The sequence below is a fragment of the Hylobates moloch genome, unplaced genomic scaffold (assembly GCF_009828535.3).
Source record: "Hylobates moloch isolate HMO894 unplaced genomic scaffold, HMol_V3 SCAFFOLD_10, whole genome shotgun sequence".
Lineage (NCBI taxonomy): Eukaryota > Metazoa > Chordata > Mammalia > Primates > Hylobatidae > Hylobates > Hylobates moloch.
The window spans coordinates 18,863,176-18,889,462 of record NW_026652285.1 but is presented as its reverse complement, the minus strand read 5'-3'; the positions used below and the strand labels follow the sequence as shown (position 1 = coordinate 18,889,462).

The 26,287-nt window shown below is 47.7% G+C and overlaps 2 protein-coding genes across 5 annotated transcripts; one reads left to right on the top strand and one right to left on the bottom strand.

Annotated features, from left to right (window-relative positions):
* The first annotated feature begins 6 nt into the window (after positions 1-6).
* EME1 (essential meiotic structure-specific endonuclease 1) lies at positions 7-9,712 on the top strand. Of its 4 annotated transcripts, none has more exons than XR_009215218.1 (9): positions 7-64; positions 1,994-2,795; positions 2,878-3,005; positions 5,417-5,515; positions 5,608-5,729; positions 5,902-6,058; positions 6,287-6,402; positions 6,501-6,612; positions 7,144-7,243. XR_009215218.1 is itself a non-coding variant. In XM_032163268.2 (9 exons), the coding sequence occupies exons 2-9, from the start codon at positions 2,018-2,020 to the stop codon at positions 9,664-9,666; spliced, it is 1,611 nt and encodes a 536-aa protein (XP_032019159.1). In that variant the 5' UTR covers positions 7-64; positions 1,994-2,017; the 3' UTR covers positions 9,667-9,712. The 4 variants fall into 4 exon arrangements, 3 of the variants coding, with proteins under 3 accessions (XP_032019159.1, XP_032019158.1, XP_032019157.1); XM_032163268.2 differs by lacking the exon at positions 6,501-6,612 and adding an exon at positions 9,646-9,712 and having other exon boundaries at positions 7,144-7,333; XM_032163267.2 differs by lacking the exon at positions 6,501-6,612 and adding an exon at positions 7,595-7,988 and having other exon boundaries at positions 5,941-6,058; positions 7,144-7,333.
* Positions 8,067-24,365, bottom strand: LRRC59 (leucine rich repeat containing 59). Its single transcript, XM_032163269.2, has 7 exons — positions 24,048-24,365; positions 21,776-21,835; positions 19,580-19,738; positions 19,232-19,336; positions 14,911-14,983; positions 11,955-12,128; positions 8,067-10,069 (listed from the first exon to the last, which is right to left on the bottom strand). The coding sequence occupies exons 1-7, from the start codon at positions 24,150-24,152 to the stop codon at positions 9,822-9,824; spliced, it is 924 nt and encodes a 307-aa protein (XP_032019160.1). The 5' UTR covers positions 24,153-24,365; the 3' UTR covers positions 8,067-9,821.
* Positions 24,366-26,287: the final 1,922 nt, after the last annotated feature.

The window sequence follows — 26,287 nt, the reverse complement described above, 5'->3', positions numbered from 1 at the left end:
GAAATGAGGAGATCTACTTCCGAGCCCTGCCTGGCAGTTGAAAGAGTGGCGGGAGAAGTTGCAGGTGAGCGTCCCCGGTCGCAGGCCTGCGGATTGGGCAGGGCTTCCCTCCTGAGCACCGCTCTGCAGAGTCTTGGTGGCTAGGGCGTCCAGGAGCCTCTGCAGCGGACCGCCAGCCTGAGAGGCGCAGAGCTTGTCGGGCAGAGGCCCGCTTGTCCCACTCGCCTGATTTGCAGATGTCAACGGAGGCCCAGCGAAGGGTCAGAGATGAGGCCCCCTCCCTAGTCATTCAACTTACTCTACTTAGCTGTGTGCCAGATGCTGTACTAAGCGCGGTGGATGCATTATTTTATTTAATTCTCACTACCTTATAAAATGGGTGCTGTTATCATCCCTGCTTTACTAAGGAAGAAACTGAGTCCTAGGCAGGTTACATGTCTCCTCCTGGGTCATACCTACAGTGTTAGTAAATGTTCAAGAAGTGATTAACTTTGCATATGATCCAGCAATTCTACTCCTAGGTATATACATGAAAGGGATTTGAAAACATACCGCCACAAAAACTTGTACATCAGTGTTCATAGCAGCATTATTCATAATAGCCAAAAAAAGGAAACAAATTAAATGTCCAAGTGATGAATGGATAAACAAAATGTAGCATATCCATACAATGGAATATTATTCAGTCATGAAAAGCAATTAACTACTGATACAGGCTATATCACAGATAAACCTTGAAAACATGCTGAGTGAAAAAAGTCAGTCACAAAAGGCCACATAGTGTATGATTCTATTTATATGAAATATCCAGAATAGGCAAATGCATAGAGACAGATTTATGGTTGCCAGGAGCTGGGGAGCGGGAGGGAATGGACAGTGACTGCTTAATGGCTGCAGGAATTCTTTTTGATGTGATAAAAACAGTGATGATGGTTGCACAACATTGTGAATATACTAAAATCTACTGAACGTACACTTTTAAAAGGATATTATGCTGTGCAAATTATATCTCTATTTTTATTTTATTTATTTTTCTTTTGAAGCAGGGTCTCACTCTGTCACCTGGGTTGGAGTGCAGTGGTACAATCACAGCTCACTGCAGCCTTGACCTCCCAGGCTCAAGCAATCCTCCCACCTCAGCCTCCTGAGTATCTGGGACTACAGGTGTGAGCCACCATACCCAGCTAATTTTTTGTATTTTTTTGTAGAGACGAGTTCTCACTATGTTGCCCAAGCTGTTCTCGAACTCCTGGGCTCAAGTGATCCTTCTCCTTTGGCCTCCCAAAGTGCTGGGATTATAGGCATGAGCTACCATGCCCAGCCTGTATCTCAATTTTTAAAAAGAACAGTTTTTGGCCAGGTGCGGTGGTTCACGCCTGTAATCTCAGCACTTTGGGAGGCCAAGGCGGGCGGATCACTTGAGGTCAGGAGTTCAAGACTAGCCTGGCTAATATGATGAAAACTCGTCTCTACTAAAAATACAAAAATTAGCCAGGTGTTGTGGTGGGTGCCTGTAATCCCAGCTACAGTGCCTGTAATCCCAACTAGGCTGAGGCAGGAGAATCGCTTGAATCTGGGAGTGAGGTTGCAGTGGGCCAAGACTGTGCCACTGCACTCCAACCTGGGTGCCAGAGTGAGACTCCATCTCAAAAAAAAAAAAAAAAGAATAACTTTTGACATCTCCATTTCAAATGTGAAGATCAACAAGGGGTTGGAGGTGTTAAATCTTGTTACCACCTCCCCCCATTAAAATTTTGTAATGGTAACTCTACTTTGTTTATACTTTAGCTTGACCTGGAAAGAATTTGAGGAGGATTCCTGTTAGATTACCAGGAGTTAGAGTTCCAGATTGAATGTGTTGGGGCCATGTCATATTTCTCTGTTTCTGTATTCTCTATATCTTATATTTATGTCATAAAGCCTGGCTATGGAACACAGCTAGTGGACTGAATTGAATGCTCCAGTCTGTGTCATATGTCTCTTTTCCTTTTAGGGAATTATTTGATAGCACATACTGATGGCTCTAAAGAAGTCATCACCCTCACTGGATTCTGGTGATAGTGACTCTGAGGAGTTGCCAACATTTGCCTTTCTGAAGAAGGAACCATCTTCAACAAAGAGGAGACAGCCTGAAAGGGAAGAGAAGATTGTAGTGGTTGACATCTCAGATTCTGAAGCCTCCTGTCCTCTAACACCAGGGTTACTTTCACCACCTGTCCCAGACACAGCTGAAACTGTCACACAAACACAGCCAGTCAGGTTGCTAAGCAGTGGAAGTGAAGATGAAGAAGAATTTATTCCTCTGGCTCAAAGGCTCACATGTAAGTTTCTGACCCACAAGCAACTGAGCCCTGAGGACTCTAGCTCCCCAATTAAAAGTGTTTCGGATCATCAAAATAATGAAGGTGCATCATGTGACTGGAAAAAGCAGCCCTTTCCGAAGATCCCTGAAGTTCCCCTCCATGATACCCCAGAGAGGAGTGCAGCAGATAACAAGGACCTGATGTTAAATCCATGCCGTCAGCTTCCAGCCTACCTGTCTACCTGCCCTGGCCAGAGCAGCAGCTTGGCAGTAACCAAAACAAATTCTGACATCCTCCCACCCCAGAAGAAAACCAAGCGGGGTCAGAAGGTCCAGGGAAGAGGCTCACAGGGATGCCAGCAGCAGAGACAAGCAAGGCAGAAGGAAAGCACTCTGAGAAGACAGGAAAGAAAGAATGCAGCACTGGTTACCAGGATGAAAGCCCAGAGGCCAGAGGAATGCTTAAAACACATCACTGTGGTGCTGGATCCAGGTCCTCACATGTGTCTTTGCCTTATGCTGAGTTATCTGCTTTCTGGACCACCCACTGACAGTCCCTTTTCCATCTTTTGCAGTGCTTTTACAGATGGAAGGTGGGGGCCAGCTTCTAGGAGCACTGCAGTCCATGGAGTGCCGCTGTGTGATTGAGGCGCAGGCCGTGCCTTGCAGTGTCACTTGGAGGAGAAGGGCTGGGCCCTCTGAGGTAGGGGTTTTCTGGCTGACATTTCCTCCCCCTCCTCCCCTTACAATTACAGGATAAATATGCTTTTATTTTAAAGGATACTTATCAGTCAGGGCCCCAGCAGGAAGACAGATGGCACATTCAACTCAGGGTAATTAAAAGAAGATTGAATAAAGGGACTGTTTGCCAAGGCATGGGCAGGGTATGAGGAAACTACCAGTGACAGCATGGTACCTCACAGTAATAACAGCACAACTTATGGTTTTTCGACCTCAGTATTGTTGACATTTTAAATTGGAGAATTCTTTGTTTTGGGGGCTGTCCTATGATGTGCAAAATGTTTAGCAGCATTCCTGGCCACTATCTACTAATGTACCCCTCTCAGTCATGACAATAAAAAATGTCTGCAGACACTGCCAGATGTCATTTGTGGGGAAAAATCACCCCCGATTGAGAACCATTGGCATAGCTGTTACCATCCCTATGCCTGAAGGGATGAGGGGAAGGAGTGGTTAACAGAATCCAGGAGAGAGAAATGGAGAGAGGACCACCTTGAGCGAAGCTATGAGCTGCCATAGAGGGGGACAGCAAACCCTAGGTGACCCCACTGGGAGGGAGCCAAGGGAAAAATACCCTGACTTCGCTTTTCTCCTTCCCACTAGTCCTCTCCTCAGGTTCCGTGCTGGTGACACCCAGCTGGGAGCCAGAAGACATGTGGGCCCTGTGTTTTTTGTGGAGATCGCAGAGTGGAGCTTGTATTTTTGGTAGAGATGGGGTTTTGCCATGTTGCCCAGGCTGGTCTTGAACTCCTGAGCTCAAGCAATCCACCTGCCTCGGCCTCTCGAAATGCCACGATTACAGGTGTGAGCCACCTTGCCTGGTACTAAGATTCTTTTTTATCTCACCAGAAACATCTTGTATAAAAAAGGAAAAAAGATTTTTTTTTCCTCTCTTTGATTTCTTTTTTGGATCTGATAACTTTCTCAGTAACACAGGACAGTTCCCCACACTTTTTACTCTGGGGGTATTAGCAAGCCTTTATATTCATAGAGCAGCTTACCCTCTCAAGGCACTCCCACATTCTCCTGTTTCCATCAGTCATCCTATAGGGTAGGACTTCTCCCCACATCACAGGTGGGGAAACTGGGGCTCAAAAAAGTTAAAAGCCTTGTTGAGGATCACAACGGGAATGAGAACCCAGAGGTCCCCCACCCTATACTTTGCTGTAATACAGGTCTTGCTTTCCTTATAGGGACCCAATCAGAAAACTTTCTATCAAAGTCCTGTTCCCCAATTACTCCATAATACTGTACTGCTAGAGGATTGTTGGCCTTGAGGCATCCTTGACTTTGATTATGCCCTACCTGTGATAAACAGGAGGTGCTCTCATAGACTGAAGTTTCCCTTGTGATTCTTGTCTTTGTCACCAAAAAACCTATGTGTTTGTAAGGACCACGTAGCTCACAGCATCTACCTTCAAAGCCAGAGTCATTTACTTGTATGAAATCCTTTGGAAGAGTTTACCTTCCCTCCATTCCCGTATTCAAAATGTACAGAACAAATTGACCCCTGCCTCTTTCAACTTGCTATGTTCCTTTCTCCTTTCTTTTTTTTTTTTGAGACAGAGTTTCACCCTGCTGCCCAGGCTAGAATGCAATGGCATGGTCTTGGCTCACTGCAGCTTCTGCCTTCTGGGTTCAAGTGATTCTCCTGCCTCAGCCTCCCAAGTAGCTGGGATTACAGGCGTGCACCACCACGCCCAGCTACTTTTTTTGTATTTTTAGTAGAGACGGGGTTTCACCATGTTGGCCAGGCTGGTCTTAAACTCCTGACCTCAGGTGATCTGCCCGCCTAGGCCTCCCAAAGTGCTGGGATTGGGATTACGGATGTGAGCCACCGTGCCTGGCCTGCTATGTTCCTTTCTTTTTTTTTTTTTGAGACGGAGTCTAGCCCTGTTGCCAGGTTGGAGTGCAGTGGCATGATCTCGGCTCACTGCAACCTCTGCCTCCTGGTTTCAAGCAATTCTCCCACCTCAGCCTCCCGAGTAGCTGGGATTACAGGCACGCGCCGCCACACCCAGCTAATTTTTGTATTTTTAGTAGAGACGGGGTTTTACCGTGTTGGCCAGGATGTCTCATCTCCTGACCTTGTGATCCGCCCACCTCGGCCTCCCAAAGTGCTGGGATTACAGGCGTGAGTCACCGCGCCTGGCCGCTATGTTCCTTTCTTATTCACTGTCTCTGAGATGCAGGGCACCAAGACTGAATGATTGAGGGCTGGGAGGGACAGCGACACTGTTTCTTGCCACAGTGACTTCATTCCAGAAAAGATAATGCATAAGGGGTGGGAGTTAGTTCATTCACCCAGAAGACCTGGGCCACTCTCACAGGTGCTCAATACCTGCTGACCTCCCTCCCTGTGCTGTGTTCCAGGTACTTTGGCAGGACGGAGAGGACTGGGTGGAGGAGCCAACAGTACTGGTGTTGCTCCGGGCAGAGGCATTTGTGTCCATGATCGACAATGGAAAGCAGGTGGGCAGAGCCAGAGGGTGGGAGGACATGGAACAGAGGGCTGACTCTTACTAGGAAGCAAGTATTAATGCAGTTTCTGCCCCTTCATGCAGGGAAGCCTGGACAGCACTATGAAAGGGAAGGAAATGCTTCAGGGCTTTGTAACTGACATCACAGCAAGGACAGCAGGGAAAGCTCTGTCACTGGTGATTATGGATCAGGAGAAATGCTTCAGGTTTGGATTTGCCCTGGTGATTTCATGTTAAAAGGGGCAGCTCTTGGGCCAAGAGGGGTGCGTTTAGTTTATTCATCGCAGATGTAGGTCACTCTGCAAGGTAGTCCATCTCTAACAAGTCCAGGGGGATGCTCTGGTCCCGTCTTCTTCCGTATCTTCTGCCTGACTTCAGCCTGGAGTTGCTGTTCTTTGATTTCCTCCCCTGCACCAGTGCTCAGAATCCTCCAAGAAGAGGGAAACAGGGAGCAAATAAACAGACCAAGGAGAAGCAGCAGAGACAACCAGAGGCCAGCATAGGGTCCATGATATCCAGGGTAGACGCTGAAGAGGTAAGAACGTCCTGTTGCCTGAATCGGGCTGGGTACTCACTGGTCACCTGAGACTTGCTATTGATAGAGAATAAAATGCCTGCTGCATACTGCTTTCTGCCTTGGCAATGACTAAGAGAGAAGGTGCCAAACAGGGAGCCAAGGGGCTGGGGTGTGGCTTTAGTGGACAGTGACTTGCAGCTAGTCTCTCCCTACCTTTCCAGTCCATCGTTGCTTTTGGGTTTCTAGGCATTGGTGGATCTGCAGCTACACACAGAAGCCCAGGCTCAAATTATGCAGAGCTGGAAAGAGCTGGCCGACTTCACATGCGCATTCACAAAGGCTGTGGCTGAGGCGCCCTTCAAGTGAGTAACCCCAGCAAGTCCAGCCTCCACGCTGTGCCATGTCCTTTACCATGGCTCTTGCAGTCAAAGCAAATGTCCCTTTCCCCTCATCTCTGCAGTCAGCCCATTGTCTCTCAAGCTTGAGGCAGAAGGAGCTGACCTCACACCGGGGATTCTTGGGAAGAGTCCTCAAGCCTAGCCCCTTTTCAAATATTCTCCTTTCGCCTATATGTAAGTATGTGTTCTGCAGGCTGATATCATAGGCCAGGTTACCATAGGCCAAGTTACCAGGATTAATTACAGGTCAGATCACAATGTAATAAGCACTAGGAAAGCAAATTTTTAGCCTACTTAGTTCAAGGAGTGTTTATTGTCAGAATTTAAAATAAGTAAATGACCTCAGAGACAATCCAGTCCAAGTCCCTTATTTTATACTTGAGGGGACTGAGGCCTGAAGAGATTGACTTGTCTAAGCTCCTAGCAGTTAGAAGAACCAGAAATAGATTCCAGATTGCCAAATATCCAAAGAATCTGGTACCTTCTACTAAAAGGGACTAGATGTAGTTTTTAAATGAATCAGCAACTGGCCCTATACCTGGGAACAAAGTGAGCACTCAAATTGTCAAAGGCCCAAAAAGGCCAGATGTAACATGGCGCCCACCTCTTCCAAGGTCATTGGGGGGGTTTTTCAGTTCCCACTTGAGGGGAACAGGTGTAGAAGAGTAACGAGCAACTTACAGCTCTCCATCTATGCTGTTGCAGGAAGCTCCGAGATGAAACTACCTTCTCCTTCTGTGTGGAGAGTGACTGGGCTGGAGGGGTGAAGGTGGACCGTGCTGGCAGGGGACTCGCACTAGTCTGGAGGAGACAGATTCAGCAGCTGAACCGAGTCAGCCTGGAAATGGCCAGTGCAGTTGTGAATGCCTATCCCTCCCCACAGCTCCTGGTACAGGTATGCCGCTCCAGGGCTCAGGGGTCATTGCCCATTGCCTGCGGGCTCAGTGGTCCCCCAGATTTCCATGGACAACTGTTGAGGGCCCACAAAGGCCTCACAAGTCAGCAGTGCAGGTCTGCTAAGATCAGTGTTGATAATGCTGACCCAGGGAGGGAAGACAGGTTCTCATGCCCCAAGCCAAGCGTAGCACCCTCCACACTCATGGAGAAGGGATCACCATGGATGGTACCATATTAAGAGGTCATCTGCCACTTCCAGGCTTATCGGCAGTGTTTTTCGGAGCAAGAACGCCAGAATTTGCTTGCAGACATACAAGTGCGCCGTGGGGAAGGTGTGACATCCACTTCTCGCCGCGTTGGACCAGAGCTATCCAGGCGTATCTACCTTCAGATGACCACTTTACAGCCACATCTCTCTTTAGATAGTGCTGACTGATTCTAGCCCTTAGGGATGAGGATGAAAAGCTGGAAACTTCCACCTCCCCAACCTCAGAGCCCGACTGCAATGAAGAGACTGGCAGCACCTCCTGGAACACAAGCCTAGGTGAGGCCCAGTCTTTCTTGGGTCTTATTTGTAAAGGTCTCTCTGCCTGTCAGCTGGGGCAGAGACTGAAATACTGCCACCTACCCTTTGGCATTTAATGTTCCTCTCCTGGCAAAAATTCACTGCAATGACAAACCACCCCCACTCCTACCCAGCCAGCCCTCAAAACACAAAGGCACAAAGACAGTCCACTCAGACACTTATTTAATAACTGTAGAAATCCAAAAGAATTAGCATCAAATCTTGAAGTCGTGAGTGAAGCTGCGGGTTGGCTTGACTGGGCTCAGCCACTGAGCTGCCTCAACCGGCCAAGGAACGGGATTATGATGACTATGCGGACTTCTATATTGTCTTCATCTCATTGTGTGTATTATGTATTTAGTTTCAATAAAGCATTTGTACCAATGGCTCTGGAGCTTGGAGGAAGACTAAAGGAATGTGTAGTGATTCTGAGTAAGGTGTAGACCTACGCAGCAGAGCTATGGGGGAGAAGATTAACAAAGTCCTTTCTTCCAATATCAGGACAGTCATCAGTGGCAGTCCCATCCAAAAGGTCATTAGGGCTAAAAGGCCCTCTCTGTCTCTGAACTATGAGATTCTTGTTCCCTCCGGGGGAGCCAAGGAGCTTGCAACTGGGAGTTTGCAGTGAATGAGCACCATGACACAGTCATTTCTGATCCTTCTATCCAGCTGTTGTGAAAAGATGAAGCAAAAGAGGCAAGAAAATGCTTAATCTAGCAGACAAGAGAATGGACAGTGCGATCCTTGTTTGTGCTAGCCATTGGGTGATGCACCACTTTTCAGCTCCATGATGCTACTTGTTTCCCTTCATTTCCTGTTCCATTTATTCCCTTCAATTATGGTCTAGAATCAAACAATTCTAAACCTCAGTGTCTTATGAAGCTGACACTTCAAAACCTGCAAAAGCAGGTTGCCTTTGAGGTATTTAGTCACACCAAGTACAACTACAGCTGTCATAGACAGAGTAGGTTTGCAGAGATCCACCTCCTTGCTTACTGGCAATTAGGGAGTTAATGCTCTAAAATTGAGGCAAGGAGCCTGGACTGTTGCCATTTTATGGAAGCCACATAAGTTGGGCAGTACTCCACAAGAGCTGCCCATGACCGGATGATAGCAAGAGAGTTCTATCTCTGAGTCATGAAATCTGTCTACCATGAAAGAGTCTATGCTTTGCCTGAGGAATAATCAATTCTGGTGTGAGTTCTAGTCTCTCAGGACATTATAAACGAGGGAAAATGATGTAAAGGGAAGAAAGAATACCAGAGTGGGAATCCAGTTTTGCCTCAAACTAGCTGCGAGACCAGGCAAGTCATGGAAGACCTCAGTTTCTCCGTCGGCAAGTGTTATATTGGACTGGATGGTCATGAAGTCCCTTTCATAGCCAGAGATTTTGTGTGGCTGCTAAAATGCTTACATCTCTGAGGTCGTGAAGATAACAGGAATACCCCTACCTCCCAGTTTAGACTGGATTTACTGAGTGTGGTGTTGTAGTCCCCAAAAACTTCCTCCTGATCTACCCTGATTCCCAGGGAGGAATGAAAGAAAGGGTTTGTGGCATACAAAAGTATAAATGTAGTGACAGCTGACCATTTAGTAGAAACGAGCCTTGCCTTTACACAGCTTTGTATAACAACTAGAAAAGGCTATGCTTTCTCTCTCCCCACCCCCAAGCCTACTCCTTTAGGCATGCAGGTAACTGCCCCCCACGCCCCCCCACCACCTCCCATTTCTCCTCATTCCACCAGGGAACCCTGACTAAGGAATGAAGAAGTCCTACAAAGAGGAGGTCTCATGTACCAATCTGCAGCCATTTGATGATGGCAGGTAGGTCTGATGCTACAAAGAGGTTGTGTCCAGCAGAACCCAATTCCATAGGAATCCAAACTCCAAGGCTGGGAGGCAGCAGGTGCTGGGGACAAGCTCACTGCTGAGAGTCGGTCTGGAGGACCCACTGGAGGATCTCATGGCGGCGTAGACCCTGGACCGCATTGTCATAGATGGTGTTCACGCTGGTGCAGAGGGGCTGCTGCTGCAGCTCTGTCACCCGACAAGCAACCAGCCCTCCCGCCACACCAAATAGCAGCAGCAGCAGCAGCAGCTTCAGCACAGCCCAGGAACGAGTGTGCTTCCGGGGTGGTGGCTTGCGGGGACGGGAGCCAGACTTAGATTCTGGAGGAACAGTAACAGTAGACAAAACAAGTTCAGTCAGAGGAGACCCGCTCTATACCAATCTCTGCTAGTCTCCTCTGTGCAGATCTACCTACATTCCTTCCTCAAGCAAAAACTCCCCAGGCCCCGAAGAGAAAAAATGTCTCCGGAGACCGAAACAGAAACAACTTTTCCCTTGGATCTCAAGGGGACAGATTTGAAACTGGGACTCATTCTGCGTGTCTCATGTAGCTCACAGCCCTCAGGGTCCTAAGTTCTCCTTGGTAACATGGTGATCCACGCCTCTTGGGATTGCAGAGGGAGAGGCTTATCAGGAGGCATCCAAAGCGGACAGAGTACTGTCCACTTGGGGAAACAGGGTCAGGATTTATCATTATTGTCATTATTATGATATAATGTGTATATAAAAAGAAAGCCCAAAAGGTAATACACCATATTGTAAGCAGTGATGACTGCCAGGAATGGGGGAGTACAGGTGGTTGCCATTTTCTGATATATGTATCTAGATAGATAGGTATCTTTTCTCAATTCTTTGCAATGAACATATGTTACATTTTTAATTAGAAAAAAATTAGTTTTGAGATTTTTAGAAAAAATTTTAAAAAACTTGACTGAGCATCCACAATGCCAGGAACTGCGTGATCCTGCTTCCTCATTTAATCCTTATCACTACCCTGAATGATCTTCATTTTCAACAAAGAAATAAAAAACCAGTGAGATCAGGAGGGTGGAAGCCTGGGGCCCTGTACTGTTCAAGACAAGGGTGAGTAGGGGCAGGGCCACAGGCCTCCACACTCTGTACAGAGCTCCTTCCCTCACCTGCCTCTCCCTCAGGGGTCCCTTTTCATCCAGAGGGTATCTGATCCTCTGCAGCATGTGGAGCCACGTCACTAACGAAATTCAACCAGACATATTCAGGTAAAACACAAAAATGTTTTCTATACAGTGTGGCTCCCTGAATGCAGACCAAATGACTCCTCTAGTGTTCAAGCAGAGAGGGGTCTCACTGTTGCCCAGGCTGGTCTTGAATGATTCTCCTGCTTCAGCCTCCTAAGTAGCTGGGACCACAGGTGTGTGCCACTACACTTGGCTTATTTTTTAATTTATGTAGAGACAGAGTCTCTCTATGTTGCTCAGGCTGGTCTCAAACTCCTGGGCTCAAGTGATCTCTTCTCACCTTAGCCTCCCAAAGCACTGGGATTAAAGGCCTGAGCCACAGAATCTTACTGTAAGGCACTTTTAAGAGTAAACTTGCTGGGCACAGTTCACACCTATAATCCCAGCACTTGGGGAGGCCGAGGCAGGCGGATTACCTGAGGTCGGGAGTTTGAGAACAGCCTGACCAACATGGAGAAACCCCATCGCTACTAAAAATACAAAATTAGCCAGGCGTGATGGCACATGCCTGTAATCCCAGCTACTCGGGAGGCTGAGGCAGGAGAATCTCTTGAACCCAGGAGGCGGAGGTTGCAGTGAGCTGAGATCGTGCCATTGCACTCCAGCCTGGGCAACAAGAGTAAAACTCTGTCTCAAAACAAACAAACAAAAAAGTAAACTTGACTGTGTGTGTGATTTTTGCATATCTCAATGATTTTAGAACCTCACCTCTAAAAAAAGTGAGACTCTGTTCTGGGAATGCTCCAAGACACATCTGACCCAAACACCTGCACAGAAGTATGTGGGCACTGGAGAAACAAACAAGCTGGGCACTAGCTCCCTAGGAGAGTCCCCCATTCCCTGTAACCAAACCTTCTCATCCACTCCCAAGCTTTAGAGTCTACTTTATCTAAGGTTTGCAGGCCTGCTCACCCAGTCGTCTACACCTGGAAACATGAGTGTCTCCACTGTACCCCTGCTGGAATCTTACAACAGGCAGAAAACTTACTCGGGGCCTGATTTGCTTCCTTCTTAGGTTTCTTCTCCTGCTCCCGCTTGGCTGCTTTGAGGGCATCATACTCCTTTCTCCGGCGCTCCTTCTCTTCCGCCTTCTCCCGCTTCCGCAGTTCCCGCTCCTGAGCTTCCTTAGCTCGCTGCTTAGCCTCACGCTTCTTCTCTGCCTCTACAACAAAACATACCAAAATTTGACTTCTGGCCCACAAACACTCCAGCAGTTTGCTTTCCCAAGTGATTAAAAGTACAGATTCTGCCACCTTTACCCTGGTGCCATTGTTCACATAAGAAATATTCAAAGGAAACAGCCAACCTTCTGCTCCTGGAAGTAGCCCTCCCCAAAAGCAGCTGCTCTCAGGGTTTGCTGAATGGATTCTGATTACGAGGTTCCTATCCTCAAGCAGCAGAGAAATTAGGGTAAAATAACAAGGAAGACCTAAGAAAGGCATGAGGGATAAGTGGTGCTCCTCTAGAATTAGGTAGTAACTCAGAAGGCACAGCAACTGATTGCCTTCTAGAACTCAGCTATGAAGAGAAAAAGCCATGGCAGTTTTCTATGGGACTCCTATCTTCCCAAGCTTCAGAAATGAATGTGGCATGGGGAGACAAGTGAGAAGAGAAAATGAGCACTCAAGTTTAGGGTTAGAAACAATGACGCCAGGAGCAGTAGCTCATGCCTATAACCCTAGCACTTTGGGAGATGAGGCTGGGAGTATCACTTGAGGCCAGGAGTTCGAGACCAGCCTGGGCAACATAGCAAGACTGTCTCTATAAAAAAACAAAAAAAATTAGCTGGGTGTGCTGGTGCATGCCTGTAGTCCCAGCTATCTGGCAAGCTGAGGTGGGAGGATCGATTGAGCTCAGGAGGTGGAGGTTGCAGTGAACCGTGATCGTGCCACTGCACTCCAGCCTGGGTGACAGTGAGACCATGCCTCAAAGAAAATAAAAGGAAAAAAGTAACAATGGCAATGTTGTTCTAAAAAAGTGAACCTACCTTCTTACTACTGCACTGACTTTTTTTTTTTTTTTTTAAGGCTAGTCAAGGGAAGCAGTGGGAGTGGAGAAGGAAGAAAGAAATCTCTAACTGGTTGTGATGAATTAGTTGTAAACACCACTGCACTAGGACCAGCCTGCACTTGACTAGTCTTAAAAAACAAACACTTGAACTCATGAATCTGAGAACTGCACACAGGAACACATTCAGATTTACTCAATGGTTCAAGCATGTTTACAAACTTCCAAATTACAACCTCTAAATTATTGGGTTCTAAAAATGCATTTCCAAATTAGTTATCTGGAAGTCTGAAATACACTTTTCCAAAGCCAGAATGCCACAAATGATGGTTAAATGTCCTTTTAGGGCTTAAAAGCCTACGTTAGCCATAATGTAGCTGAATAGTACTACTGTAAATACTGTAGCTTTCCACTGCTTCTCCATGTAGAAACAAGCTCCAAGTTCCAGCTGGGCACCAGAATGCCAAGAGCACACTCCACCCAGCCTCTAGGGAACATGGGCCACTGAGGTGAAGGCAACAGGGGTCAGAGTAAACACGGGTATGTCTTGCCACAGTGGCCATGCGTAATAACGGATGGCTGTAACTTGGCATGGTGCTCTCAGGGACTGCCTGTAATCAGTACTGTATACATCCCTTCTTGAACCACAGGACTCCTCCAGTGAGGGGCTCAGAAATCAGCCAGCCAGTCAACAGAGCACCTACTACATGCCAGGGGTTATTTTAAGTACTTGAGATGCAGCAATGGAGAAAACAGGCCACGTTCCAGTGCCTGTATCATTTACTTTCTAGAGGAGAAAGTAAACAGGTGAACGTAAAGATGACAGTGATCTGTGCCCTAAAGAAACTAGCAGAGGGGCACCTGTAGTCCCAGCTACTTAGGAGGCTAAGGCAGGAGAATGGCTTGAAGCCAGGAGGCGGAGGTTGCAGTGAGCCAAGATCATGCCACCGCACTCCAGCCTGGGCAACAAAGCGAGACTCTTGTCTCAAAAAATAATTAAAAAAAAAAAAAAACAACTAGCAGAGGGTATGGCAGAGTGACAGGTAGAATGGCTACTCTAGTCCAGTGGTTCTAAAAGGGTTACAGTTAACTTAAGGCAACATTTGAGCAGAGATGTGGGATTATGAAGCCAGCACTTAAAGAGACTAAGGGAAAAGGAAACCCAGCAAAGCCCCTGAGTGAGACTGCAGTTGGTGTACTCAAGCTGAAGTTAATGGCTCAGTTTCACTTGTGTGTGCAACAAGGTTGGTGGAGAGCACGCAAGCAAGCTTGGGCCAAGGTGGGTTTTGCTGGCCTTGTCAATGATTTTGGATTTCATTCTAAGTTCAGTGGGATGCCATTAGAGGGTTTTAAGCAAGTAGCAGCATAATTATTTATGTTTTAAAAAGATCTCCCAGACTGTTGTGAAGAGAATGAGTTTAAGGAGATGAGAGTATCATGGAGACATGCTGGAAGGCATTGTGGTGGTCCCAGAATGGTGGCTGGTTAGAGATTGCACTGGAGCTGGAGAAACAGTCCCACATAGGACTTGCTGACAGATTGGATGTGGGAATTACAGAAAAAAAGGAGTCATTAACATCTTTCCTATTTCAGGCTTGAATAACTACAGGGAAAGTGATTTCCTATTACAGGGAACACTGGGAGGGACTGAAGAGCCATCAGGAATCTGTTTTAGCCACATTTCATATGAATGCCTATTAACCCTCCAAGCAGAGATGAAATATAAGCAGTTGACTGCCTCTAGAGCTCAGCAGAGAAGCCAGTACTGAAGAGAGATTCATCAGATAAAGACGATACCATCCACCACAATACTGTCCCCCCACCGCCCACTAACTGTTCTTCATGACTATTCTACTGGATCCCAGCTCCTGAAGCATGAGAATCCACTGGCTGGGATGAGGATCTGAAAGATAACTACAAGAGGGACAGCCACCTACCACGTTCTACTTCCAGCCGCCGCTGCCTCTCCCGCTCCTGATCTGCCTGCACGGCCTTCATGTGCTGTAACACCTGCAAAGGGAAAGGAGGAAAGTAGTGCTCTTCATGGTCATGTTTGCTCAAGGAAGTCTCAAAAAACAGACTATTTTCAGGCTCCCAGATTATCATGGTAGCAATGTAGAACTAATAAGAGTTAGGCTGAATGTGGTGGCTCACACCTGTAACTCCAACACTTTGGGAAGCCGAGGTGGAAGGACTGCTTGAGCCCAGGAGTTCAAGACAAGCCTCAGCAACATAATGAGACCCCATCTCTACAGAAAAATGAAAAAAATTTGCCAGGCGCAGCGGCACATGCCTGTAGTCTCAGCTACTTAGGAGGCCAAGGAGAGAGGATCACTTGAACCCAGGTTAAGGCTGCAGTGAGCTGTGGTCATGCCATGGCACTCCAGCCTGGGTGAAGACTGAGACCCTATCTCAAAACAACCACCACCACCACCACCACCAAACTAATGGAGTTAATTGTATCTTTGTATCCTAAAATTACTGTGCCAACCTTAGCTGGAGAAGAGTGCTATGAGCCCAGGTCATTAAAACTGTCAGAAAAAAGTGAAACACAATGCCAACTCGAATCTGTAAAAAGTTCTGCCATTTACACTCACTCTCACATGCATGATTCCATATGACCCTCAGCAACAACTTGGGAAGAGCATTTCCTCCAACACGCTTTCCTGACTGCCCCTCCTGTGGCTACCTTAAGTCCCCCTCCATCTACTCCTGTGGAATTCAACACAGGACATTGTAGCCACTTGCTACCTATCTGGCTTGGTCATAAGATGGCAGATTCCTTAATGGCAGGAACTGCTGTCTGGTCTGTAGGTATCCCACAGGGGCGTGGCTAGCAGTTTAGCTAATTGCAGGCATTCAATACATACATGAGGAATGGCTAATTCCCATTTCAAAAGAAGAAAACCGAGACTCATAGGGTGATTTGTCCACTGCTGATGGCCAGAAAGCAGCACAGCTAAGACCTGAGCACAGTCCCCTGCATTCCTAGGGCAGAGCTTGTCCCACACACTTTCACCACATGCAGAAGAGAGCTCCGAGAGAAGCCTACACACAGCACACTTATACTCGGCAATCTGAGCTCCCCAGATCCACGTCAACTCACTCATGGATGACCTCTAACCACACAATCACAAAGATTCTTGCTATGGTGGGTGGAGGAGGTAAAGACCTTTTTCGTTCGTATTTTTTTAAAGCTGGTATTCTTTGGCTGTAGGGGACAGAGTGTAAGCTTGGAGCCCAACGCAATCCTGACTACCCCTTATTGTATAACCTTGGCAAGTGACTTAACCTTTCTGAGCCGATTTTCTGATCGAGAAAACAGAGATAAGATATACTTCTATGGAGTGTTGTGAAGAATAAATAACTTGTATTGGCTGCCTTGTATAATCTCTGGCATTATTATGTGCTCAGTAAGTACTGCTGCTTATTTTCTTTACCATGTAAGAAAAAAGAAGAAAACCCAAACTATTAGCAAAAGGGTCTTGTTTTACTACTGCACTTAACAATTACATTTGAATATGCACGTGCATGAGACAGACATGTATATTCATATGTAATTCTTATTTCTAGAAAACTCCAGACACGCATACCTCCAGACAAGCACACACCCATCATAAGAAGTATTCAGGAGCAGACCAGCAAAAGGATCTCCTTTCAAGAGCCTGGTTTGGGCCAGGCGCGGTGGCTCACACCTGTAATCCCAAGCACTTTGGGAGGCCAAGGTAGGCAGATCACTTGAGCTCAGGAGTTCAAGGTCAGCCTGACTGATATGGTGAAACTCCATCTCTGCTAAAAAATACAAAAATTAGCTGGGCGTGGTGGTGTGCACCTGTAATCCCAGCTACTCAGGAGGCTGAGGCAGGAGAATCTCTTGAACCTGGGAGGTGGAGGTTGCAGTGAGCTGAGACTGCACCACTGCACTCCAGCCTGGACGACAGAGCGTGACTCTGTCTCAAAAAAAGAAAAAGAAAAGAAATCAGGTCTGGACTCAGAGTTAGGGCTCAGGGCACTCAGATAGTAGAGAAGTCATGGGTCCCTTTGCCATGATGCAGGGAGAGTGTGGAAAGTAAGAGTCCAGGGTGTTGGCTGAGGAAGAGGAGTGAGGGGAGTGGATCACCTGAGGTCAAGAGTTCAAGACCAGCCTGGTCAACATGGTGAAACCCCATCTCTACTAAAAATGCAAAAATTAGCCAGTCGTGGTGGCATGCCCCTGTAATCCCAGCTACTTGGGAAGCTGAGGTGGGAGAACTGCTTGAACCCGAGAGGCATAGGTTGCAGTGAACTGAGAGTGCGCCACTGCCCTCCAGCTTGGGTGACAGAGCAAGACCCCGTGCCAAAAAAAAAAAAAAAAAATTAATTATCTGAAAACACAGGCAATGCAGAAATGGGACGGATTCTCATAGTCTGGAGTCTGTGAGCTCCTGGAGGGTAAATTTTTGTCTAGCTACTCTAGTTCATAGCATACAGTAAGCACTTGATGAATACATTGAACAAATCATTTTTAAAAGTTGCTTTAATATGTACCAAGCTGATTAAGACTAACCCATATACCCACCAGGTTTAGGTCTTACCTGCTCAGAGCTAGTAAGACCTAAACTAATTTCTGCAGATAGACGACCTGATTCTGACTGGTCCAGGCCATTTCCCCACAAAGCCTAAAGGTGTGCTGCAGCTCTAGGACAGCTGTGCCAGGGACCATGGCTTTAGTTACCACATCCACTATGTTGCATTTGTCTGAAAGACATATGCAAATACAAAAGGCCTTTGTATTCAATAGAAATTATTTTTGTATGTCAAAAACTGTGGAATATCACCAATTTCCTATGATTCCACATATTACCTACTGAATGAATGGATGGATGGATGAATGAAAGGTGTGTATATGCTGAGGGTTTCTTGTGTCAGAGAAATGAAAGTAATGCCGACTCCTCAGGGCTGTGAGGATTGTGAGATGGTGCATGGAAAGCATCCAGGACAAGGAAAGAGTAATCAATGGTAGCTACTGTCAGCTTGCAGAACAGACATCACTCCTACAGCACCCAGCTTTCAAAAGAGAATTTCACTGATCACTTATACTGTTCTCATCTAAGGGAAAACTCTTGTCTTAGCTACTTGGTTGTGTTAACTTTGTGCTTGATTTCTTGTAATAAGAGATGATACAGATGATGAGATTATATAAGCCCTGAGCTAATGATAAGAAGTATCTTACTCTCTTACTCTCTACTTGAGACAGCAGAGACTCATCATTCACCCATGAATTCTAGTATTTAAAGTTAAGTCTTTTTTGTTCAACATGCACCTTAAACATAGCCAAGTCAGTCATCTGGTGCTTAGCTGAAGCAGCAGCAATCTGTTCCAAAGCTGGAGGGAAAAAGTGACTATAGTTGGAGTTATTAAGAGATAGGTATAATGCTGTTCTTAATAGGCAGGGTATGGCACCTTCCAGGCTACTGACCACAGACAATGGTTGTCTTGCATGCTGCTTTCAGTTCCTCACTCCTATGTCAGATGACTCAACTGTAATCAAATACCCGGTCTGCCCAGGACGTGCCTGCTTACAGCTATAAACTTATAGCTATAACACCTTTATCATCACTTTTATTATCAACATTCCTATGACTGTGCCTCAGAAAGGCCACAGCCCCTAACCCCCTGGTACTGTTAAAACAACTGTCCACACAGTGTCATGTTGCATCATGCAAGGTCCTGGCTTCTTAAGAGAGGAAGTACTGCAGCAGAGAAGGCAGTCTTGTTCTGCGACTTGTGAAGTAAATGCAGGCCGGGCATAGTGGCTCACGCCTATAATCCCAGCACTTTGGAAGGCCAAGGTGGGTGGATCATTTGAGGTCGGGAGTTCGAGACCAGCCTGGCCAACATGGCGAAATGCCATCTCCACTAAAAAATACAAAAACTAGCTGGGCATGGTAGCAGGCGTCTGTAATCTCAGCTACTCGGGAGGCTGAGGGAGGAGAATCGCTTGAACCTGGGAGGCGGAGGTTGCAGTGGGCTGAGATTGTGCCACTGCACTCCAACCTGGGCAACAGAGCAACTCTGTCTCAGAACAAATAAAAAACAAAAAAATAAAGTAAATGCAGAAACAAAGGTCTCTGCTTGACAGGCTCATAGTGGACATATTTCACTCGGACCTGAATGCTTAACTCCACACAAAGCTCCAGGTGCCCTAGGAGGGAAAAACAGGAGGAGAAATCCCAGGGGAGTGTGTAAGGAGCCACCGGGAGGGAGCTTGGTGCTTACCTTGTTTGCACACTGCTTACACTGCTTCTCATCCAAGCAGTCACCTGCCACCTTGGCCAGGACAGGATCCAGGGGGTTATCCTTCAGGTCCAACCACTTCAGGTTCTAAAGAGATAGGCAATGGGCAAAGAGGCTCGTTAAGCCCGAGTTCACATACATAGTCCCTCAGGGGGAAACAAAATGAGCAGGAAAGGAAGAATGCCCCCTCTGTGTTCCACATATAGGGAGCACCATCTGAGGTAGGACCAACAAGCGGGTATTTCTGTCAGCCTTTCTCAGGGCCGTGCTCCAGAGTCCCTGAGTTCTCTGCCACACCTGGCCATGAAACACTGGTTCACGAATTGTTACCTTGAGCTGAGCAAAGCTGACAGGCAAGGTGATCAGCCTGTTGTTGAGGAGATCCAGGTGCTGGAGGTTGACCAGACGGCCGAAGTCTGCCGGCAGCTGCTGCAGCTTGTTCTTACTCAGGTCTAGCTTCACCAGGTGTGTGAGGCCACAGAAATCCGACTAGGATCCAAAGAGAGAACCTAAGCTAGGCTTGTCCAACCCACAAGCCACGACAGCTTTAAATGTGGCCCAATACAAATTTGTAACCTTTCTTAAAACATTACGAGATTTTTTTTTTCCTTTTTCAGCTCATCAGCGTATTTTATGTGTAGCCCAAGACAACTCTTCTTCTTCCAATGTGGCCCAGGGAAGCCACAAGATTGGATACTCCTCATCTAAACCTTGGGCTCACACACTTTGGTGTAACAGTCTGGAAGCCCTCAAGTCAGAGGTACCCCCTGTAAAAATCCTGGCTCTACCGTTAGCAGCCGTTCTTCCTCAAATGAAAATGCAGAGAACATCTACCACTCCTGGTGATAATTACCAAGATGTGCATGGAAAAGGGCTTAGCACAAAGTAGGCACAAAACACTATTCCTTCATCCTCAGTTCTTGCTCCAGCCCACCCTCCGCACTGCTCCTGGAGAGATGTGGGACCCATTCTGTCCTTCCACAGCACCCTATGCTCACCATTCATAGGATCTGTCAAAACAGCTTGCTCGTTCATTTTCTTAAAAAGATCAGACACTCCTGGAGTAGTCAGTCTGATTCTTGTTATTTGCAGCGCCTAACACAGTACTTAACACAGGTGCTCAACAGACATTCTGTGAATAACTAACTGAACGGGCTGGGGTCCATCCTACCCAAGTCCTGGCTCTTTCTCAACACAGGTCAAGACATCCCCCTGACATTAAACCCTTGCTAAGCACCCATCTGAAAGCGATGGTACAACCTCAGCTAATGAGGCACTATTCATGCTCTCTAGGGACTTGGAAATGCCAGTGGATCTGCAATGCAGAGTGAAATGGAAGTTGTCAGTACAGACAACAGAACAAGCTCAGATCAGAAAGTGCACTTGGCTGAATGACCATCTAGCAAAGCGTACAGAAGGAGTGCGGCTGCAAGGAATTGCTACCCTGCTTTTATTTTTATTTTTTTAGAAGTGGGGTCTTGCTATGTTGTCCAGGCTGCTCTCAAACACCTGGGCTAAGTGATTCTCCCACCTCAGCCTCCTGAGTTATTGGGATTATAGGCATGAACCACAGCTCCCAACATATTCTTCTTTTATTCAACACAAAATACTTCCTGGAAGAAGTGGGATCTCAGATGCTTTTTGAACGTTAGAAACAGTTTTTGATGAGCTGTGAGAAGGTACTGTGGACAATGAGCAAGGCCTAGGAGAATACTGTGAGGTGAGTGGACTAATGATCCAGTGAGGACATTGCCAACTTCTGAACTTGACCCCCTGAGTCAAATAATGGCCAGGGCCAAATAGGAAGTCACCCTGGAGTACAGCAAGGAGTGGCACGGCTAGAGTGATGGGTGGAAGTGGCAATAGCAGCACACTTAGGCCTGACCGTGCAAGAGCACTGCTATGTCGGAGAGGCTGAGGGGCTGAATGAATCCGCTGTCTACACAGGTGGAGTGGAAGGAAAACTAGCAGACGTTGTCCAAGAAAAATAAAAAGGATTTGATCATAGATTGTGCTGACCAAATTGAGCAAATCTCAACTAATTCAAGTCCTTTAGGAGAATAATGATAAGGTAGCCCATAAAATCACATTCTTTCTTGCTCCCCATCAAAAGATGCACAAGGAAGCTGTTCACAGCTTTCTCCCCGGAATGCAGAGCAACTTACAAAATGGTCTCTAGCATCCTCTATGCAGTAGGGAGGTAAACTATTTTTCAGAGGAATAAAATAATGTAGAAAAAAGATGAGCCCAGTAAGTTACTCAGCATCCTGTTGAGTTTAGTTTTCTGTGGCCTGACTTTACCACTGTTCTGAAGAATGAGGCCTCCATCTCAATTCCTTTCCCACTGGGACTAACCACCCCACTCCACTGTGCCTCCCCTACACGCTCAGATATAGCTATAGCCTGCCTGTAGGCCTATCCTGAAATTATGCCTTATGACACCCCCCCCCCCCCCCCCAACCCCCAAAACAGGAAGGAGATGCATCTGAGGCACCAGAGGGAGTCATGGCTGCATGCCAATCTTACCGGTAGAGTAGTCAGTTTATTACAAGACAGATCCAGGATGGTGGCCTTTGGAAGGGCAGCCTAGGTAAAAGAGGATGAGAAAAACCTGTCAGACCAACACCTGAAACAATTCAGTGACATCTGTTAATGAAGCATTTTCCAGAGAATGTTCCCATGATTAGGAAAGGCCTTTTTAAAATGGCAGTAAAGAGTAATGTTCCTGGGAATAAGAGGAAAAATAAGCCAGATAACCATGATCTAAGGAAGAATGCAAAGAGAAGGGATGTGGCTGTACAACCTCCAAGAAGGGAAACCTTAGGTGAGGCACAGGGACTCACACCTGTAGTCTCATAGTCTCAGCTACTCAGAAAGCTGAGACAGGAGGATCGCTTGAGCCCAGGAGTTTGAGGCCGGCCTGGGCAACACAGTGAGAACCCATCTCAAAAAAAAGAAAGGAAGGAAGGAAGGCAGGCAGGCAGGCAAGCAAAATTTAGATTCTTAGACATTATTCTTAACACTTTAAAAATAAATATTACCCAGCGTCCCTCTTACTACGTTTCAGGGCAGGGACAGTGTCTAATAAAGCTTTGCAATTTCCATATTCCCCAGTTCAGGCCCTTCCTCAGAACAGGTGCTCAGTATCCATACATGTTGCCTGAATCATGACTGATAGAGTAAGTAGCGGAGTGAATGACAGAGTGAAAAAACAAGGCCCTGCCGGGTGTGGTGGCTCATGCCTATAATCCCACCACTTTGGAAGGCCGAGGCAGGCAATCACCTGAAGTCAGGAGTTCGAGACCAGCCTGACCAACACGGAGAAACCCTGTCTCTACTAAAAATAGAAAATTAGCCAGGCATGGTGGCACACACTTGTAATCCCAGCTACTCGGGAGGCTTAGGCAGGACAATCGCTTGAACCCGGGAGGCAGAGGTTTCGGTGAGCCGAGATCACTCCTGGGCAACAACAGCGAAACTCCATCATCAAAAAAAAAAAAAAAAAAAAAGAGGCTCTCACAGCCCATCTCTATTTTCCCATGGTGTCCAGGCTGGACAAGCTCAGCAAAACTTCCTCCCTAAGGTTAATGCTGGGCTGTTCAGATTCCTGGATCAGAGAGCAGTCCTAGGGCAGGGTGAAATAAGGCTGGCCATCTATCTTCCTGGGATAGAAAAGGAGGCATATATTCAGTTAAGGATCCTCTGGCAACCTGCACTTTCTGTCACAGAGTCGTAAAAGTGAAGTCTGACCACCTAAAAAAGTTTTAAATACTACAGTGGGAAAAACACAGTAACAGCTACAAGTATCAGTATTTGCTCCTTCCAAGCATTTTCCATTACAATGGTATTTAACCTCGCAATAAGCATATGAGATAGAAACTGTTATCACCATTGTATAGATGAGGAGATCTAGGCATAAAGGCTAACTAGCTTGCCAAGGGCACTCAGCTATTAAGCAATGGAGCTGGAGGGGCTGGGAACCCGGTTCTAATCACCGTAATACCCGTCCACGGTGGAATAAAGACTGGGCCCAGCGCCCAAGGCAAATGTAATTTATCAACGGCAGAAAGCAAAGTGTGGGTCACCCAAAGTGAGTCTAGTAGGGCGTTGGCGGGGGTGGGAGGGGGAACAGAGTGGGAAAACGAGGGATGTGGGAACTAGCTCCACGCTGACAAAACTAGATGCCTACTAATCTCCCTGGAGCAGTAAGCCTCAGTTTACAGGGGAAAGGTCGGGGGAAAGAGGGGCGAAGGGGACTCCCGCTAGTTTCAGCGGAACTGGGATAAGACTTTACCAGCCAAGCTGGGGGGAGACTTTACTTTCTTCGAGGTAGGCTGCCTCAGGGCTCGGGCAGCCAGCTGGAATTGCCAGCTTCCTAGAAGAGCCAGGTTCTGGGCCACACCCAGGTCTACCAGGAGGCCTACTCCCCCGGAACAAGCCTCATTCATTCTCGAATACACCCAGTAACTACTCCGTGTGCTCCTACTCAGAGTCGGGCACGGAGCTGGGAGCTGTAAAAGCCCCCCAAAGGTGACAGATTCGCTTCTTGGCCTGTAAAAAGCCTAGGGCCAGAGAAGCAGATCTTCCCTATGTTCTGGAACTGCGCCAAAGTGACACGTGTACATCCCGGGAAGAACCTTGGGCTGGATGCGGCCTCCTAGGAGACTTAGTCCCACCACCCCGCTTCTTTTTAAAGAAAAGGAAACTGATGCTTTTAAAGAAGAGGAAAGTAGGTGGCCCACGTAGGGGCCAGCGCCCGGCGAAGGTGGGCGCCTAGGCCTCGCGGGACGATACTGACCAGCTCCTTCACCGGGACCTCATTCAGGTCGCTGAGGCTCAGGTCTAGTTCGTTGCCGTCCAGCTTGTCGCGGAGGTTCCCGCCCTTGCTACCGGCCTTGGTCATGGTAACGCCGGCTGAGAGGCCCCGGCTGATGGGTTCCGGCGGGTGAAAGGAGCTGAAATGTCGCTTGTCAGTTCAGCGGCCCCCCACCCAAACGACGACGCCTGAGCCCTCCGTCGCCGCCGATGCGAGACCGCCTCCGCCTGTCCGCCCGCCGGCCGCAGTCCGAGCCCCGCGCCTAGCTCCCACCGGTGCCGCGACGACGACCACTTCCGTGTCCACGTCACCTTCCGCGACCACTGAGATGGGCTGGGCCAGAGCGGCCCGAGCGTGTGCGGGCACGCCCCCTGGTGCCCAGGGTGATGCACTGCACGTCGCCGCCGCCGGAGGAGTGGGGGTTGGAGGCTGCCAGCTCGGTTCACCGGTGGCCCGCGGACATTATTACTGGCAGTGCCAAGAGGCAAAAGGGCACGGACTGGGCGCCAGAAGACTGGGTTGACATCCAATACTGACCTCATCAGATCACCCCAATCCCCCTGATTAGGAGCAGAAGCTGGGTGTCCTCTAAAACTGCTCCCTGTCCTCTACTTAGCCCCCAAATAACCATCATGGGGAAAACTCCACTTCCTGAATTTCTCCTCTCTCCTCCCCACTCACTGCCTCAGTGCTTGTCTCTGTCCTTCCATCCACTTTCACCCAGCTCCCTGGCGATCTTTCTAAAAATCTGGCCAAGTCACTCCCCTGCGTAAAACCCTTCAAACTTGCAGCTACCTCTAGGATACGGACCACTTTCCTTTGGAGGCTGGGTCCTGCCTGCTTTCGCAGCTTCCTCACACGCTCCAGTCCCTGCCTGGCCTAGATGCTGTGTAGATTTCCGGGAGGTGGCTCCCACGTCTGGCCCTCCCGTGCAATGGCCCTGCCTCCCCCCACTCACCTCTGTCTAGCTAATTCCTTAGTCCTTCAGGAAATCTCCCCTGAACACCGTGAATTCCAGACTGAGTTAGCCACCCCCCCACCAACTTAGGGCCCCATTCGCTACTTTATCATCAGAGACAGTAGAGCTTGATGGCCAAGTGGGACCTCTGGCACTAATACCCATCCACTGGATATTCATCCTGGCTCTGCCACTTGCTACTTATAAAACCGTAGACAATCACCAGGCTTCAGTCTTATCTATGAATTAATCTATGAGACATGTAGCTAACAGAGGTTGGGGAGAACTGATGGAGAAAAACACACCAAGAGCTTACAGCAGTCACTGGCACTTAGTAAGTACCCAATAAATGTTAGCTACAATTCATGATCCACCTTCTATTATACTCATCTTTATGTGTCTGTCCTTCAGTCTGGACTATGAGGACAGGGATTTTTGTCTTAATCATCTTCGTATTAAGACGGAGTTGGCCTGTCTGATGCAGGGTAGCTGCTCATTCAGATGTCTGTTGAATAAATGAATAGATGGATGAATGAATGAATGAAGCACTTTACCCACTCCAAACCTCAGTTTACTCATTTTGAAATGGGGATATTAAAGCCTATCTCAGAGGGGCCGAGCAGGGTAGCTCACACCTGTAATCCCAATACTTGGGAGGCCAAGGTGAGAGGATTATTTGAGGCTAGGAGTTCAAAACCAGTCTGGGCAACATAGCAAGACCTCATCTCTACAAAAAATAAAAAATAAAAAAGCTTGTCTCAGAGGGAAACTATGAAGACCAAATAAAGTAAGTGCAATTGTTACGGGGGGCGGGTGGCAGGGGTCCTTGTTCTTAGAACTCCACTCCCAAGATGGTGGAGGGCCGCTTCCAACATGGCAGCAAGCCTCTTGTTCTCTAACCTGGGTTTCTTGGCCTCACGCATTCCAAGGAATGGAATCTTGGGCCATGCGATGAGTTTATAGCTCTGTTCAGCTCAATTAGGACAAACCCAGGCACTTAGCCACGCAGGAACAACGGCAAGCCTTTAGCCTGATCCGGAGCAGCAATGGGCGCCTCGCTGGATCAGGAGCCCAGCAGACACCCTGCCAGATCCAGAGGGGGTGGAAGTCAGCGGCAGGTCTGTGACAGTGGCAAACAGCAGTGGTGACGGTAAGGAAAAGCTCAGCTCAAGCCATAACAAACACGGACCAGAAGAGTGTGCAGTTGCAAGATTTAATAGAGTGAAAACAGAGCTCCCATAAAATGGGAGGGGACCCAAAGGGG